The following is a 20,181-nucleotide window of genomic DNA, read 5'->3' on the forward strand; positions in this document are numbered from 1 at the left end:
GCAGCAACAACTACAGTTTCTTCTTCCGTCCTCAATGATCCACTCAAACAGCCAAATATTCGTCAAGGTTAAATGAATCAAACATACACAAAAACTGTATAGCAAAAACTCTAATCTCTGTAACTGACGAAATCATTTGACTCAAACATTTAATCAATTGTTTGAATCAAATTTCAAAGGAAGAGTATGAGTGATTGGGATGAGGTAAGCTCTCGCTTCATCTCAAAAATTATTAATAACATTAACTACCTTGGACAATCAACTAAACGCCATCAAGAGAATACAGGCGAAGGAATGTGTTGAGTATACCATTTCGCTAGAATCTTGAGAGAAGGAAGCTGAATCTGAAGGACTGGCCAGTGATATAACTGGATAGTGATTTAGACAATGGCCGACCACACTAACCCTATCAAATACTGTTGCAATTCGGCGGCAACAGGTAGGTTGACTGCACTTTACTGCAAGGCCATCATGTTAAGAGCATTAATAATGCCAATCCATTTTGATGAACAAATAACCACACCAAGTGAAGGAAATATTTTAAATTATGCTTATATCATAAACAAAGAGAATCCAAGTTAGTTGAATATGATTGCGAAGTGGTAATTTAATTGGCAAATAAAATTGTCAAAATCAGTTCTGTTATTGAGATTGGGGGTGAGTCAAGATTTTATTTTGTGATATCTTAGAAAAACAAAGGAAGGAAATCAAGTAATCATTAATAACGTATCTAGATGTCTTAAGGTTTCAAAAAGAAATAAAAATTGGCGAAATCGAACGAGTGGTTAAGGCCAGATAAGATACAACGAAAATGGAGGATAGTAGACAGGTGATCTTTGATGACATATCTAAAGATTATAAGCTTTCGTATGAATATTTTTTTCAATAAATATATAGATATCACATGTTTAAAGGACTGTTAATTTTATATCAAATTTGAAGTATCGAACATATTTTTAGCTCTTAAAATTTATTCAAGAAATCAGCTTTTAATATATTATAATTAAAACTATTTAAATTTTAAAAGTATCTTAAATATGTGTCAGAGTGTAAGCAAAAATGCAACGCAAATATCATTACATTATTTTTAATATTTTACATTATTTTTTTTTTCCAAAATAGAGCAATTGCCGAAAAATTTTAAAACAGATTATCAGTTATTTCCTAAACACTTAGAAATTCTCTTTATATAAATATAAAGCAGTTTAATTAAAATGAAACGAATCAAATATTCGTATCAAAATATTCTATTATCACACAAAATGCGCATTCCTTTAAGGGTCTTTTATATTCATTTGCTCTTGGAGTCAAGCTTTCATTAAAGTAATGCTCCATCAAGTCTGCATGAAAGTAGGTCTCCATCCAACTATTTTCTGAAAGGATGACAGCGACAAGAGAAGCCTCAATTAACTTTCCGCGTGAAAGCACAATTCATCCTCCAGTGTCACTCTGGAAGTGACAACGAGACGAAGGTTTTCTAGATAAAAATTTTAATATGAGTATAGAACCAACTCCCGAGAAATAACCCATTTTTTCATGCTGCTATGACACATCAAAAGGCAAACACATGACCATATGAAAGGTATTTAACTTTTAATATTCAAAAAAAGCCTTTTAAAGCTTTTAACAAACATTTAAAATTCTGACATTTAAGCGTAACTTTAAAATCTTCCTGAATTCAACTTTGCTCGACATTCATTTACTTCTCTTTCTTCAAGTGCTTTTTTTTTACAGGATTTATATCTTATAAAATCCATTAGCATGTGGCGATGTGAACTTCTGTTTTCGACGTATCTATGTGCATTTAAGACAGTGGATAAATAAAACTTTCTTATACAGAAAATAATAAAACTATACTATTAAACATGTTTACCTGATAGAAAAGTTTAACTTTTTACACTTAAAAACGAATCTCAAAGGGAAAATATATCATGACTTCCATCATTTGAAGGTGGAAGAAATTAGCAAGAATGCAATACGGCAAGCAAATATTTGACAAAACATTTAAGACTAATAACATTCTAAAATATTATATGTAGACCTTTTAAAACTAGAAATGGGCAAACTTTTTTTTAAAAAAATTGCTCCCTCCCCTCCCCCCTCCAAAAAAATTGGTAAATAAAGCAATATAACGTACACAACTCAATAAGAATTCAATAACAAGAAAATAAATAGGAAATATTCCTCCCGACACTTTCTAACATATTTCCATCTATGGATGCCTTTAACATGTTGTCTAAAACGATTTTGACTTTTCACATTGCAACCAACGCCTTTGACTGGCTTTAATTAAAATCCTTAAAAACGTTCAATATTAGTTTTTCCAATGAAAAGTTTATCAAGGTTGAGCTTTGATTCAATATTGTCGGAATCATTTCCTGCAATAATCTCTATATGATTTTTGAAACCATCTTGAACTTCAGTGATCAAATTATTCAATGGCGCAAATTTGATTGACGGGCTATTTTTTTCTCCGATTTCTACAATTTTGAATTCATTTTAAAACTTAAGATACGAAATGTTACAAGCTAATACAGTCAATATTTTCAAACAACGGAAAAGAATATAATTAAAACATTTTCCTTCAGAACGGCCAGCAACAACCACGTTAAAACAAGAAATCCTTTTTATCTAGATCTAACAATGAAGGATATGAAATATATGGTTAGATAAAAAAAAAAATAATAAATAAAATTTTTGTGGTAATAAAATTTGGTTCAAAATTTGTTGCACAAGTTCAATATTGTATAAAGATCATAAACTAAATTTCAACCATCTAGCTCGCTAAATATTTGAATTTGGAGGTTCACATGCATACAGACAGACACAGTTCTAAAAAGCGCTTTTCGAGTAAGCAAAGTTCTAAAATGTAAAGATTCACGAAAATATCGAGATCAATTTGTTTTTAACATTACGAGATTTTCTCAATTTATACTTTGTTCATGAGACAATAAAACCGGACATTTTAATAAAACACGAAATAAAATAATAAAAACAGAAAGAAGATACTTGTACTAAAAATTTAAATAAAATTTAAAATATTGCGAGGTATAGAAAAAAATTTAAAAACTGAACTCTCCATTTAACTAAGAAATAAAAAATAATCATAATGTATTATTTTTTAATAATAAAAAATTTGTTAAAGAATAATATTACATTCTACCAATTCCATAAATAACTTTCAATAGTCTACATAAAATAAGACAAGTGCTTATTTTTCATATTTAAGAAACTATCTACTTACTTTCGAATACGGAAATATTTTAAAACTATTCCTGTTTGGCGATATAGTCACAAGGCATGCAAACAAACAGGAATAAAAAAGAGAATAAAATTATACAAACTCGAAGTAATTTCCGATTTAAAATGAGGAAAAGTAAGCAAAACATAAACAGCAGCAAAATCACAGCAAAGGCAAAAGGCTCTCTTATTTATCGATTATGCAATAAGCATTGATATACGAGGACTATGAATCTGTTCCTCTACGTTTATTAAGTTCAGAGTCACGCAATACCGAGAACAGAAAAGAGATTGATTTTCCCCCATTTGGTACTTACGATAGTATCAAATAACTACTCGCACATAAGTCAAAAAAAGAGCATTAAATATCAGCAGCGACACCCTATTCGAAGTTCGTGATGTTAAAGGGAGCGTGAATTTTTGGGGGGGAGGGATCATTTAAATTTGTAAGTTATATATATGCATTCAAAAATTGAACAGCTAAAATAAATCATTGGGGAGAAAAAAGTTGCACGAACAGTAGAACTGAGTATACGCCCATACGTCATTATAATAAATGAACATGCAAACTAAGAACACAAGAAGTTCATAAACTTTAGCTATTTACAGAGTTGTATAAACCATAGAGACTGTGCCCCGGAACTTCATGCTTAGGAGAGTATAAAAGAGGAGAAATGAATGCTTCAATCCTTTTTTATATTGTTTTAAAATTTTAATAAGTAAACTTTGTTAACGATGTTTATTGGCATCGTAATTATGAAATTATTTATCAAGTTAGAAATAAAATTATTTTCTAACGATAAAAATTTGTATCTGTGAGTAATCAGATTAGGTCAACCTGTTAACAAAAGATTTCTGGGTGAATATAGAGGTAACCAGAAAGTATGAAGGAAAAGGGCAATACTGATGATAATGTTCTGACAAAACTCGCTAACTGTTATTCCAGAAGAACATTAGATATAAAACAGCGATTCCCAGACCAAGAAGGAATTCAAGAGAATAGGTTAGCAATCATCTCTTATGACTGGTTTATAGCGATTATATATAGAAGTCTGCTGCATGTGTAGTCTATAACGATTATTTTGAGGACTGACAAAATAGTAAAATTCGAAAATTGCGGAAATGTTATCTCTTTTTGGAAAATTAATGATCTATCATTCAAATGCCTTGAAAAAAGAAATCTAGAAATCGCTGCACGAGAAAGGTTTGATTTAACAAAATGCTGCAGGCTTGAGAATGAAAGCTCAATAAGAATCAGTGGGTCTTATAAGCAATAAAGGTCCTACGTTTTTATTTCGTACATTGTGTGACCCATAATCTAAATTTAATTTTAAAACAGCTTCAGAAGGAAATAAATTTATCAGTTTTCCGAAATAATCTAAAATGTACATTGCTATTTTAATCATAGCGTTATTTACTAGGAAGAAGTGGAACATGTAATGTGAAAATGTTAGTGACAGTTCTAAACTCAATTCTCTAGGCTGGCAGAGAAGCAGTGTATGTCTTAAAGCACAGGTTTCATGAAGTGATAAAATATCACAACGACATTATTCAGACAAACCAAAAAAGCAAGAAAAGAATGAAGCGATATATTTTTTTTTAAAAATCGAAACATTTTACTTTGTGCCTTTTTTTTAATTATAATGTGCGAAGTTTTAGGATTCCTAAATTTTACTTCAAAGTCTTTAAAACTGTAGATATATTATTAGATATTGATTATCAAAGAATGCCTATCTTAAAATTAGCGAAATGCCAATTAAATTAGGTGAAGGATGTCTATCACTATCGTTTCAAGAAAAGTTAACAGTTTTGCTGAAGTAGGGTAAGAAAAATGAAAAAATATAATGAAGAATGCGAAGGTAGGAATTATAAGAACTAGGATCTCATTTTAGGGTTATTATGTTTGGTTTGAATTTAAGCTTCTTCGTCGTTTTTAAAGTACAAAGAGCACTCTAGATATGCACCAAGTAATTTAATTCAAATTTCTTATGAACGAAAATGAAAGATCTACGGCGAAGAAAATCCAACTGTTCGAAAGTGGTCAGAAAATGTGACATCAACATTTTTATCTTAAGACATAATTTAAAGAGAAGCTTGAAAAAATTAAGAGACAAAAAGTTAGCAGAATTGCTGGTAATAAATCAGTTTATTTTCATAATAAATCAGTTTACTTCATTATTTCATTATTTTTTTCATTCCAGATGCATTATATACTTATTGAATTATATACTCAACATGCATTATATACTTTACGGTTTCTGAGAAGAAACCAAAGCTGAATGATAATTTTCAAAATTAGAATTAATGTAAGATAAAGAAAAAAATTGGAAAGTAGTATGGGATAAGAAATATGTGCCATTTTTGCTTTGCTCCCAAATGAGAATAATCGAATCCAAAAAGGTGACACATTGGTCATAGGGTCACAGGCCAACATCTGGTTAATTCAGCAGCACCGTGGGGGTCATACGTGACCGGAAAGGTGATCTTTTAGCTACTGTTCAGCATTACTGGTCACACTCCCTGTGTATTTCACTATATAAAATAGATCTTCCGCATATTGCTTTGTTTTGGACTGAGAATATATCATGTTTATATATCCTCGCAAAATATGTCTGAAAACCAGTAATCGTTTTTCAACCAATTTATACAAAATCCGAAAGTGATCCATTGTTTATCTTCATAAAATAATTAACGTTTTCAGTAATGCAAGCGTAAAAATAAAGTATACTGAATTATGTTGCATAAGTTTCATACCATACTCTATATGAAATTAAACAGCGTCCGATAATAATTTTGACTTAACAGGGTTTGATTAAGAGTGAGAAAACACACAATAAGACATCACTGACAGCTTTAACAAAAAAATAATTAATTAAAGTGTTCGAAACTGCTTTTATTATTAAAAAAAATTAATCATAACTAGAAACAAGTGGCCAAGAAGGAAGTTAAGATTAAGTGCATGAGTAAAGGCCACATCATTTGTTGAGCCGGAGCGACCAAGTCTTTAGTTACAGTCTCGATCATTTAATTGGTTTTTAGATTTTACGATTAATTCGAGTTTAATGTCTCGATTATAAGGCATATGAGAGTTATTTTTGAGGGAAATAACTTAATAATGAATACTGATTGATGGTGAGGACGAAGATATTTGATCCATGGTTACAATTTTAAAATGCAGTATGTTCACTTACACAGAGCTCCCAACTACCATGTCAGGATCTGAAACTAGACCCACCTTCCGATCGTCATAGCAAATGAATATGTAAATTGCAAGTCTTAAATTTATGAATTTATTTCCAGATTTTATTACATAAATTAATTCTTTCTTTCGACTATAAAATTTCTTAGGGAAAGATTTTACAGAGGGTGAACTCAATTCCAAAAAAAAAAAAAAAAAAATGCACATGTTTAAAACTAAACAGTACTCTTCAAATAATTAATAAAATGATGAAATATCAGCATTGATGACTTAAAATCAAATATTTAGATTGGAAAACTATATCTTTTCAAAAAAAAATTTTGATTTACATAAACTTTTAGTATACATTTTTGTTCAGTGTAATGAATTTTACAAGTTATAGATTCAATAGACCAGAACTAATTTTTTAAAGCATTGTTCCCTAGCCAATTTTAATTTGTATCTATCACTATAAAAGAATTTTATATTATAATATTAACTCTACAATATTTATTTTTAATTGGATCTCTATACAAAAATTAAAATTAGAACAGCAATAATTTTTTATGATTTATTCCTCCAAAGTCTTGCTCCAAAAATAGATGGTATCTAAATAAATTATTTTTCAAAAGCATAAGAGTTGGTGAAGAGGTGGGGAGAGGAGGGAACTAATACAGAATTTAAGAAAAGTAACTGTTGAGTTTATAAAACAGAATCTTGTACAGTTAATAACACAAATTAACTTGCAATGTATTCTTTGTCAAAATAAAGAGTTTTAGAAACTATTGTCTACTGTATCTTTATAACAAATTTTTAACAATGTTGATTGTTATAAACTGCTATTATTTTTTTTTCTTCAAAAATTAACAATAATGCATGTGCATGAGGAAACGGCTTTAGTGAATGATATTTAAAAACAGTAATAAGGATTTTTTTTAAAAAAGACAAAAGATGCTATAAAAGCAAAATTTGTTTTATTAACCCATATCATATATTTGCCATGTTTGCCGGCAAGTTGGTTCACAATGAATGACGAGCTCTCAAATTTTCAATTAAATATTTTATACAATTTTGTTTTAATAGCTTTCTTCAGTAAAATATTCTTAAGCTTCAAATTATGATAATAAAGCTTAAGAATATCGTAAGTTTTTTTAAATAGCATGATTATAGATATAGAATTCATGCTGTTTTAAAAACCTTACGCCATCCTGTTTATTTTCCTGTACATTTTCCTTGTTTTCTGTCACTTTCCCTAAAATTCGTAATCAATGCACTCTGCTGTTTCTCACTTTTCAACAATATAATCCAATTTTTAACCTAAAACAATGTAAAATTTGCTTTTTTCTAATGTTAATAATAATTTAAATTTAAATTATAATCTTTTACAGATTCTTCTCAGAATAAAATATATTGCTTGTTTTCCTGAAATCTGCATGTGTTTGATAAAGTTTAACTTCAGTATTTTTAGCAATTTATTGTGTGTGTGTGTGTGTGTGTGTGTGTGTGTGTGTGTGTGTTTTTATATTAATAGAAATAGTAATTCAGACTGAAAAACAAAACACAAAAATGCAACCTTAATAGTGAGTTTCAACAATTTTAGTATTCTTTCAGAATTCTTCTGTTTCTACATTATCATTCTTGATACCTTTAATATTCATTCAGAATTCTTATATTAATATTCTAGCGAGAAAAAATACTTGACATATTTTTTAAATTAAACATAAAAACATTATACAGTAAAAAGGTTTTTATCATTGAAAAGATAATTTTTAGAATTTTAAGATAATATAAAAATGATTTTTGTACTGCAATATTTTTGAAAGTTATCATGACAAAATTATGTTTACTTATTAATTAAAATTTCAAACAATTAGCTTTGAGGTACAAATTTGCCCCCTTCAAAGTATATACATGCCTAATTTGGTAGAGCTAGGTCAAATACACACACATTCATCTTGATTATATGTAAAGATAAATTTGTATAGTTTCACTGTATTGAAAAGAAATAAATTCCATGATGATTAATTTCTTTTCATAAGGACATGATTATGCAGTTGTTGATCAATATAAATTAAAACTAATTATTAATTCAGATTCCAGAATGAAGAGAGTAAAGTTTCAAATCACAATTATCCTAAGAAATAAAATGCGCTACAAGCAGTGGAAGGATGGGGAAAAAATGGTTTAATTTAAGAATAGGTCACATTTAAGGGTATATGTGCATTAGCTATTTTTTATCACCATTTTATTGCATATATATATGTATATATTTTCTAATACTTAAAAATCACCGAATAGTCTTATTATACTGCAAAAACTTTTTGTACCAGCTAGTGTGCAAACATTGTATTTATTCTGATAATCTGAATATTTATTTCTAATATTAATTTGCATTATTGATTTATTTTATAATATAAAAAGAAAATTGGTTGTTTTCATTAAAAATAATTAATCAAGTATACTACACATTTTTTTTAATTATTTTAATATAATGAGAATACATTGCAAAAGTGTACTTGAAGTATCTTATATGCAACAGAATTAGAAGCATCTAAAAACTTATCAGCCATAAGTACAATCATCAATTTAATTAGGCCTATAGCCTATAGGTTAAATATGCCTCATTGCAGATTTTTAAATACAGAAATTTTACAGCTATTAGAAATGCCTTAGTACAGTACAAAAAAAAATCTTGCATATACTTTTAAAAATGCAACCACAACTTTAATCATTCTATAAAAAAATTTTAAAAATAAATTTTTAGTCCTCGTTGCATTAAATATAAATTTTATAGGCCAGAAAAAATTTTCACACATTCCTAAAGCATTTTATCTATTCCTGGTTTAGCTCATAAATATTGTTAAACAAGAAACAAAATCTCTTCTTAAGATGCAAAATCCCAAGAAATATTATCCTTCCTCCCCACTTTTCGAAATATTGGATTTGTGTGTTACCTAAACTCCTCTTTCTATATAAACAATCATTGTCTATGAAACAGGATATAATCCATAGAAAAACAGTGTAATATTATTTACAGGATAATGACAAATAAAATAGATCAGATCTTAAGAAAATAAAATCATAAGTGATGCATCCAAATAAAATAGTCCATAAATGGAAATACAGTACAATACAGTATCCACATCTCCTATAAAGATAAATCACTCCAAAAGCATTTTCGGGAAAAAAAATTAACTATCACAGAAATAACACTTACCTTCCAGCAATGCCATTAGGTTGAATCTCTTGAATAAAAATTCCCAGTTCTCCTTTTTGTTCACTTCGCAAACCAACAACACTAAAACCCAAGCTGCTACCTTCAGGTTTAAAAAGCTGCAATGTATGTATTTCACGACCTTGTGCACCCTGATCGATGGTACGCTGAAATTCCTCAGCATAACTCTCAGTTGTAATAGCTGATAATGCATATTCAGGGGGTGCAGTAATCATGGAAGAAATCTGGAAGTAAAATATATATATTTCATGAAAGACTATCTAAAATTAAATAAAAACAAAAAAAATTTATTTATAATTCATTACACAATGTTTAATAAAAATGATTGCATAAAAAGTTATGTGAAATATTGAATAAAATTATTTTATTTTTGATGGGTTAATCATGTATACTTAAATGAGAGAAATCAATCAATTCTTTAACTTCCGGACCTGCACATAAAAGCTATGAACTGAAAAAATGGGTGACAGATTCAGAAGAAACTGAATAAAAATTCTGGTGACTGTCTATATCATTTACATATATAGCAAACCAATGTCACACATCATGTAACACACAAACAAAAGAAACAATCCAAGGAAAATATGGAAACAAAAAATAAAGCAAAAACAGATAGTAAAATACTGTAAAGAAAAAAAAAGCATTTATTCATGAAAATTTATGAATAAAAAGAGAAGAAAGTATAAAACACAAACTATCTGCCTTCCATTTTATTCTTTGTTTCTACATTTAGAATTGATTATAATATTATATATGTAACAAAAAATATTACTTTGTAGTGTCTTGACAGACATTGCAATTATTGATAAAAAAAAATCCACAATCCATTTATTGTTAACTTGAGCAATTAAAAAAGCACATTTAAATATGGTCTTCAATATTATCAAAAAGCCACAGCCATGCATATTGGAAAGAAAAGTGATGCAATTTCTCTGCTAAGAATGTGAAGCAAAAAAGATGACAAAGCAAATTTGCAATGTTTTAACAGTTCAGAAATTGATTTCATGTTTTGTTGTGTAACATTGTAACCAAAACTAAAAAAATGCTTGGGCAGCAATTTAAAACAATTAAAGTTACCATTATTATGTCTGAAGAGGTGTGGAAACCAGAACTTCAGAAGTTAGAGGGGGTTTCTTTTCTCTCTTTAAATAATTAAGTAGAAGAATTAAATTGATGAATGTGATTAAAACAGAATTATTACACATATATATATTGAAGAAACAAATCTGAGAAGATAGTAATAGAATCATATCAAGAATACAAAAAAGGAAATCTGTTGTTGAAAGATATAAGAAAATTTATGGCAACATTGTGATATTATAGAACTTTGAATAATTATACTCAAAATTGAAATGCAAATAAACTTAAATAGTTAAATCATATTTTCAGATAAATTGTAAAACAGTATTAAGTAAAAGTAAATCCATGTCAAAAATGAATACAATTTACATTAGCATAAATAATGCAATACAAAACTGTACACAAGTAAAAATATACAAATTAAAATATCATAACATGTCTTTACTGTTTGATGCAACAACTTATAGAGAAAAAAAAAGCACAAACCAGAGTCATTGTCATTAATGTTTAAAAAACTGGTTTCAGTTTTAGGTGTAAAAAGACAGTGGCATCACTATCAACTTTTATAAAAGTTGCAAATAATAATTTTTAAAAAATTATTAGAAGAGTTTAAATAAGATTGAAAATATGGTAAAACATCTTACAAATGTTTCTTTAGTTCTATTTCAAGCCATCACTAAACATTTAAAAAAAATCAATCATTTTAAATTAATTCAAAATGAATGATGCTCTGAAATTAAAATTATTAAATTTATTGAAGTTGACAAAATACTGTATTGGCATGCAATAGAGTATCAAACATGTCACCACTTTCAAGCATCACCAAAACAAAAAGATGTAGAATGTTCAATTACTTTGGGTCATATGACTAAATTTACCATGGAAAAGAAAAGCAGTTCTACTAATGGAAGAATGCATACATAAATACAGGATCCCTGCTTCGATCTCAAATTCATAAGACATATTCTGGCAACATTATTAAGAATATTGATGCTAATAAAGAAATTATAATGAAAAACAAGTTTATTTAATTTACTTAGTTTTATAAAGCTAAAAATATTGTATTCAATTATAAATTTTCAAACAGTCATATGTTCAGTAGCCAAATATATGTGCATAATAACCATGTAGCAACAGTAAAAGCTTTACACTGTATTCTGTTATTATAGCTGATAATGTATATTCAGATTAATCAAATGAATTAAGTTTGCATGTTTTGTGAAATTCAGCATACTTTATTAAATTCAAAAGAATATAATTGTTTTAATATAAAAGTTCACATTATTCAACATAAAGTATCAAACATTTAATAAAATAAAATAATAAACAACAGTATTGCAGAGTAATTTAAAATCATCATGAAAACACTACAATATTTTTAGTTTATTTATGATCCTAAGTTTGAAGACGGGTGAAAAAGAAAAACTTATATAAAGGAATTTTGAATTTCAAAATATTGAGTCACATAAACAAACCTGTAAATTTTTCGAAATTATATTTACAATTTTTGAGTAATATGGTACAATGATCAGTAAACATAATAATAATAATTAAATGTATAACTTTTATTAATTTCTCTCTAAATTTTTCAGCTGGCTTTAGAAACCTAATTACATTAAAAAAATCTTACATACATATGCAGTTTTACAAAAAATAAGCATAAAATGAAACAGTACTATTTTTAACAAATTAATAACAATACAATAAAACATACCTCAGTGGAATGAGGTTCAATATCCTCAATTTTCATGGTCCCCATAGACTTTGCCAAATGACTTTCATAGCCATAATTTTGTTCTGCATCAGAATTGGGTTCATACAAATCTTCAGAATTCTGAAGTGGAATAGGTTCAGCAGGTAAATTTAAAAGAAGTTCTCCAGTAGTTGGAGATATATCAAAATCAACAGGCAAAATAGAAGGATGCTTGTGTAGCTGCCTTTTTAATTCATGAATAGAATCCTGAAATGCAACAAAAATTATTTTCTCTGACCTGACAAATGTGTTACATTATACACAAAAAAAATGATTTTTAAGTATATAAATTACTGCTTTTACTGCATGTGTAGTTGAAATATATTACATACATCATTTGATGAGTTTTATATTTCATGGCAGTAATCAATCCAAATTATTATTAAAGAGCAAACTCTAGATAAAAGAACTTGCATATTTTTTTCCCAATAATAATTATATTAATCAAAATTTATTAATAATTTTTCACTAAAATACATCTTTATTTGAAATTATTACGGGTGGGGAATTCTGATCTTCCTCTCCCCTTCAGGAATATACAAGACTGGTATACTTTTGAGATTTCTCTCAAATTTGAGAGGTGAAAGACAATCATTTATGACATATCTAGAGTTCATACCATTTCCTATGAAACAAAAATTAGTGAAATTAGACTAGGAGTTAAGGATGGGCTGGTTCTTAAGCTTTACTTATTATTATAAATACATAGATGACATTCTCCAGATATTACAATAAAACCAAGATGTTCAGTTGGAACATTTGTAAAATATTAAATAAATAAGTGCCAAAAACAATCAAATCAGTTACAAACAGGTGGTTTTCTTTAAACAAAAAAAATATTAAAAAAAAAGAAAATTAAGAAATAAAATAGCATATATAGAAACCACAATCATGTTTTTTCAGAAATTAAAAATTATTGAAAGAGTTCAACATAAATATTCAGAATATTACAAAATTATCTAGATCTATAGGTTTAATATATTAGATAATGTATCCTACAACTATAATATAGTTTTTTACATCTTTACTAAACATATTACATTATGAAAAAATCAATTGTTCTTCTATGTAGTCAATAATCAATTATATTTTGGTTGATATTAGTCTAATAAAATTGGTTTGTTATATCAAAACAAATTTGCATGCTTTCGTTTAATGATATTTGTTTTTCTTTGATAATGGTGCTTTGCATACTATTATGAATTTTAAATGCAACCTTCTAATATTTTTCTATGACATATATGAGAAAAATTCTTGATTAAAATTGCTACAAACATAAAATAAAGATCTAACTAGAAATCATGTATAAGAAATCAAGAAAAACCAATGCTCAAATAAAAATGTAAGAGAAAGAAAAATATATATATTCAACTGATTCTTTTTAACCAACAATACATTCATCTCAGAAAATCTTAAATCATAAAAGATCTTCTAATTATATATTCAATCATCATGATAAGATATTATATTAGAAGTAAAAATAATAACTTAATCATTTTTATTGTGATTTTATCAAAAAAGTCACAGAATATAGTTGAGAACTGCTTTAGAAAGTAAACACTAACAGAGATTTTATTTTTTAATAATATAATTTCATGTATTTAAATTTAACTATACCAAGAAATTTAGTTTGAATGAAACAGTTTATAGGCATCAAAATATTGAGAAAGGAAACAGTAATAATGAGCAATTTATCATGTGGATAAAAAAGAGATAAAAAAAATACACTGCCTCAAACTTATGTTTTGACATTTTGAAATCCAGAAATCTACACATTTATTTTGAAAAGTCTTAAGTGGAATAGAAATAAATACTGTACACCACAGCAAAACTGACTGTTTCAATTTATAACAAGAAAAATGTGTTTTTGAATCAAAATTTGTTCAATGCCAACGAAATCCTTATACTCTAGCTTTCAACATTATCAAAATTGTGATAATTCCACAAATTAAGATATGTCAAAGATTAATAAGTTATGCTTCATGTAATTATCATATTCAAATAATTACAGTGACTATACAGTTACTGTGAGGAGTTTACTAAATGGAGTTTCTCACAGACTAAAGTACAGATGACTAAATTCTAAAATATGTCTTAATTAGGTAAATATATATGTGATGTTTAATGCATCATATTATGAAACATTAAAATAGCAAATAAAAATCAATAACATTAATTTAAAAAAATTGTGAAATTTAAATAAAATTGCATACTAAAGTAAAATATTGTAATAATTGCAGATAAATATATACAACATTACTTTAAATAAAATAAATATGTCAATACAAATGATAAAATTTATAAATTCTTACTTGAATGTTAAGAATACTATTAAAAACAGGACTATCTAAAACTGAAATAAGTGTATTAAGATCATCTCCCACGGTAGGATTTAATTGAGCTGCTTCAGATTCTTGCAAATGTAACTGAATTCGTTCCAACAGCTTTAAAGCCTGTCGTGTATCTATAAATAAAAATATTTATAATAGAAAATGAATGTGCTAAAACATTCACAATAGATTGAGAAAGATAAAGAAAATATTATCAACATATCAAATAAAAAAAATTCTACAAAGTATTTGTTTGCATACCAGTAATAAGCATGTTCTATTATCTATGATACAATCTGTATTTAGCAACAAGCTTTTTATCTATTCTTTTATTCAGTTTCAGTTAAATTCATATTAAAAAATTATCATAAAATCATTTTGCTACCAAAGGAATAATTCACATTCCAATTGACATAAATATGCTATTCAAATATGCTATATGCTTGTGCCTATTCAAAAAAAAAAATCAAAGGTATGTTTTTTTTTAAAATATCAAGTTCCACAACTGATTAATTTCCAAAAAAAAATTATTATCAAATATTAGAACATACTTATATTTTGACAATAAAATTACATAATCTGTTCCTAAGGGGGGTCTCCTATTTAAACATTTCTATTGATGAGATACATTTTGCTTTTTCTACAATAGGCAGAAAAGCATTACAAAATCTTGATTAATTTCCTGTATATCACAAAATATAAATATTATTTAAAGACTCCTTTAAAAAAAATCACAAAAAAAATAAAAAAAATTATTTATTATTTACATTAATAAAAAGATCACAAAATAACCTTGAAAATCTAGAAATTCACTAGTTAATTTCAAACATATAAACTTGAATAAAAATTTAATTTCTTTTGATTTCTGGATTTAAAAAAAAATGATAATTTGAATATTCATGTAAATAGAAATAAAATACCATTAAAGAATATGTGTTACTTCTTTGTTAGCTTGAAAACAATCAAAATTCCAACTAAATTTACTAAATACAACAATGAAGCAAAATTAACATATTTCACCAACTTTGCAAATAAAATTATTGTATCAGACATACTTGAGATTATTTTAGCAGCTATGACAGAGATAATAAAGTGATATTTTACACCAATATCGAGAAGAAAAGTATCAAATATTTTTACTAGTTAAAGATGTGCATAAATACAACAAAAATATACACTTCAAAATTTATGAAATACAGAATGTATTGAAAACAACAGTAATTTTATGCTGAAGTATCATTTTTTTTAATTGCAAAAAGATCATTGAATTCAATTGAGTATAGAGTTATTTCATTAATCAGTATGTACAATTTATAATAGAAATAGAACTAAAAATTATATTTAGTGATACGGTGAATCTCATTGTTTTCTCATTCCTTTTGCTGCAATAATTGGCACATCATAATTTTCATATTACTAACTGATTAACATGTGGAAGATTTAATAGCTAATTCCAAGAGTGGGAAGTTGTCAGATATTTATATCAAATTATGTTTTGTAACTGAATTATTATTTAAAATATGTAATTCTCCTCTCCCCTTCTTCGGATATATTTAAATTAATTTTAAAAGATTTATTAAATTTATTTTTAAACTCCAATAAGTGCTCATCTAATTTTATTTGGTCAAGACATTGCCAGCATCATACTTAATGGCATTAATTCAACTAGGAAGCTAACTACTAATGAAATAAATTTGGATGGAATTTATTTGATTACTTAATTGACAAAAATAATAATTGAAATTTTAGTTCTATATTCAAACTACCTGATTAATACAAAATAATATCTCAATATCAAAGTTTGTTAGGTTACTAAATTATTATTAATAACTGAACTTTAAATATATGTTATGCTTTGATTTTCAAAATTATCTAGAAGTATGTATACCTATTTCTCATTAGTAACTATAGAGAAAAAACTGCCAACAGCAACAATTAACTTTACTAAAGTTGTTAAATAGTTAGATGATTAATTATAAAATACACTACTTATCATTTCATTAAATGAACCAAAAAGAAATTTTCTTTTTATTAACTCATGAATAATAAGAGTCCATAAAAAGTTAATTTAATTCATTTAATAATTAACATTGAAGATCTTAGATACATTTCCCGTTAGCTGCTAAAATGTGTCCCAAAGGTCCCAAGTGAAACATCTTTATATCAGAAATATGTGATTTTTGGACAATTTCATAGGTTAAGCTACTATAAGCATATTTACATACATTTTCATCTCAATCAGAAATAAAGTATAAAAACCACATTTCATACCAATTATTTATACTTGGCAACAGTTGCTATTGAACTAATGAAAAAACATTTATTTTTATGCTAAAAGAAAATCAATGAATAAATATTCATTTCAGGCGTATTAGTATGCCCGAAACACTGTAGCTAAACATAACAAACAAATTTACAATGCTTGATATACCTGAATTGAAAAACTTATCTGCATAAAATAAAGATATCAATAATAATAAAAAAAAGGTACTTTGGATTTTTGGTGCGATTTTTAGCTGATAAATGAAACTTAAAGAAATATTAAGTATTCTTCATGTTTTTATTAGAAAAGCCAATTTTTCTTTCAATTCATCAGTAATTTTGCATTATTTTCATATATTTTAATTTAGACATCTTAGAAACAATAAATCCTTTTTGCTTAGCTTAAAAATCTAGCTCCAAAGAAACAAGCAAGCAAGTGCAAAGCTATCTTAGTAAAAAAATCAACAAGAAATTTTCATTAAGAATAATTGCAGACAGCTAAGAATTTATTCACGAAATATTTGTCTTTGATTTGACAGTGCTTAACAATTGTTTCAGACTTATCGAAAAAAAATTTACCTTTTACAATGATTACTTGGAAACCTATAGTTTTTATTACAATTGCAACAAAAAAAAAAATTTTTTTTGCACATTAACATTTTTTTACACTGCATTTAACAAGCTTCCAAAGTCTTCATAAATACCCTTCTAATAAAATTCAAATTATGGCACAGAAAGATTACAATTTAAAATTGAGATTTCAAATATTTCATTTGGAAAAAATTAATTCTCTTATGATTAAGTATCAAAATTATTTGACTATTGCTCTTATTGTTACAAAAAAAAGGTCACCTCTTCCCCCCCCCCTCCCCTCCCCTTAATTAAAAAAAAACCCTCATATTTTTCCAAAGATTTTAGACGTAATATAGCTGGCCTATAAAAGCCATTTCTTAAGAAATCTTAAAAGCTCATAAGCAGGAAAAGAGTAATGGCATTATGATAATGCACTACTCATAAGCATATAAGCAGGAAAAGAGTAATGACATTTCAGAGAAGTGTCATAAAACTATACAAAATATAGCATTTTAATTGTAATAATTTAACAAAATGAGTGTGATGCAATAATTATACCATCATAATTTAGTAATAGCATATGCTCTAACACATTCAATCTTCAAATACATTTATTGTCAACACTTGCACATTTCACTTAATTAGATGATGCTTCTCTAATAAATAAATGAGGTGCAGTTAAGAGAAGGAGAAGGAATTATCTAATTAAGGAAGGAGTGAATCATAAACATAAATTAAAGAATATCAGCAACAGTTGGTAACATAATTTCCAACATGGTAACATAAAAATTCAATTTTTCAAAGCATATTGAAAAAAAAAATAATCAGCATACAGTTGGTAAATATGTATCAAATGCATATTTAAACTCTTTATTAGGTATTCACATTAATGCAAATGTCACTATTTATCATCCAAAAAAATTAAGATTCTTGAGCAATAAAAAGAAATTACCTGCACTGACTGGCATGTTTCTAATTTTTCAGATTCACTTTCAGCATTCAGTTAACCAGAATAAGCAATGCAAATAAAAGAGGTCTAGTTGCCCATTAGAAGAAATACCATAACTAAAAAAATAAAAATTGTCAGACTTAATTAAAATTGTTCCAAATCACACTATTAGAAACAAGGAAAATTATATGAAACTCATTTAAATAATTATAACTACTGATGAAAAAGTCAAAAAAAATTTTATTATGACAAATATTGAATAAAGTAGTATAATAATATGATATTCATATTTAACCCTGTTTATTATTCAATAATATCATAAAGTTATAAAAGTTTATGACATAATTTTACTTCAAAATTTATTACAATTGTCTTATAAACAAATTTTTAAAAATTATAAAAGTAATAAAAAAGGAAATGCAATTAGAATTTTAAATTATACACTTCATGACCTCATATATTACAATATAAATCATCTATCAAACAACTTTTAAATGATTAAAATTTTGAAGTAACAATATATTTTCCTAACATGTACTTCAGTTTATTTTACTGAATAAATATATTTTCTAAAATGATACACAAGAGCTCTTTCATTAATTAATTAAATATATATATTTAGTTTTACAAGGTGTTTAAATTCTCCTGTCATATTTCTCTTACAAGTTTCTTAAAAGTTTTCTTTACTTCATAAACGATATAATTATCGTTAAACTCTTTTATAAGTGAAATTCAATTATCACACTTTTATTTACTTTCTATTATATAAAACTTGCAGTCAAAAATAATGACACAAAATTTTTATTTTAAAATACCTTTGTTAATACTGATGCAAAATTTATTGATACTTATTAATTTAGCCATTCGGTTTCTCTTTTAAAACAAGTAATTTCAGTTACAAATACATTAATTAATTTCAAATTTTTAAAAGTTTTTGAAAATATAGGAGTTTTACGAAAACAGGCGTTTCAATTCTTTTAACGAAGATGTTGATATATGCCTCGCATGGCTAACGAAAAAAAAAAAAAGCTATTTTTTGATTTATCGGTAAAAATTGAAACCAAAACTAAATAGTGTAAATAAAGTTTATCTGTGTAATATATATTTAACTCAGTTATCGCATAGTTTTTACGAGTAAATTTTTTAATTAAAAAATTTCAGAGACAATGGAACGCCATTTTTAATGTTATTCCATTATTTTCTTTATTATTTTCAATTAAAATGTCTACCATTTTAAATTTTAGAGGAAGTTCTTACAAATATAAAAGTTTTAATCAAAAAGTACCTCACACAACCACCAGCGTAAAAAGTGAAGTTTACAAATTTACATTGAATCTCTGTCAACTTCACTTCGCTTTGATATCATCTTTCGAAACAAATATTTTTCCCCGCCCATCTAACAGGAAATAAAAAAAAATAGTGCCAAACCTTTTAAAACGTCATGCTTATTTCATTATGAATATCTTAAAATGTTTATTTGTTGTTATTTTTTTATATTCTTCGTTAAATACATTTGAATTTTGTGGGTCTGGGGTAATAAAAGTCCGAAGCCCAAAGACATTCTTGTGTGTCAAAATTATA

General features: G+C 26.5%; 1 protein-coding gene across 4 annotated transcripts in view; it reads right to left on the reverse strand.

The window, feature by feature from the left end:
• The window catches only part of LOC129956829 (inaD-like protein), a 924,555-nt gene extending 904,596 nt beyond the window's left edge, over positions 1-19,959 (reverse strand). For all 4 annotated transcript variants that reach the window (XM_056068787.1, XM_056068794.1, XM_056068783.1 and 1 more), the window contains exons 1-5: positions 19,886-19,959; positions 18,604-18,716; positions 14,799-14,950; positions 12,448-12,693; positions 9,636-9,877 (exon numbers count right to left, since the gene is read on the reverse strand). In XM_056068787.1, the coding sequence (XP_055924762.1) occupies positions 9,636-9,877; positions 12,448-12,693; positions 14,799-14,950; positions 18,604-18,619 (656 nt within the window). In that variant the 5' untranslated portion in view covers positions 18,620-18,716; positions 19,886-19,959. The remainder of the gene's footprint in view (positions 1-9,635; positions 9,878-12,447; positions 12,694-14,798; positions 14,951-18,603; positions 18,717-19,885) is intronic.
• Positions 19,960-20,181: the final 222 nt, after the last annotated feature.

The sequence above is a fragment of the Argiope bruennichi genome, chromosome 2 (genome assembly GCF_947563725.1).
Source record: "Argiope bruennichi chromosome 2, qqArgBrue1.1, whole genome shotgun sequence".
In the NCBI taxonomy this organism is placed as follows: domain Eukaryota; kingdom Metazoa; phylum Arthropoda; class Arachnida; order Araneae; family Araneidae; genus Argiope; species Argiope bruennichi.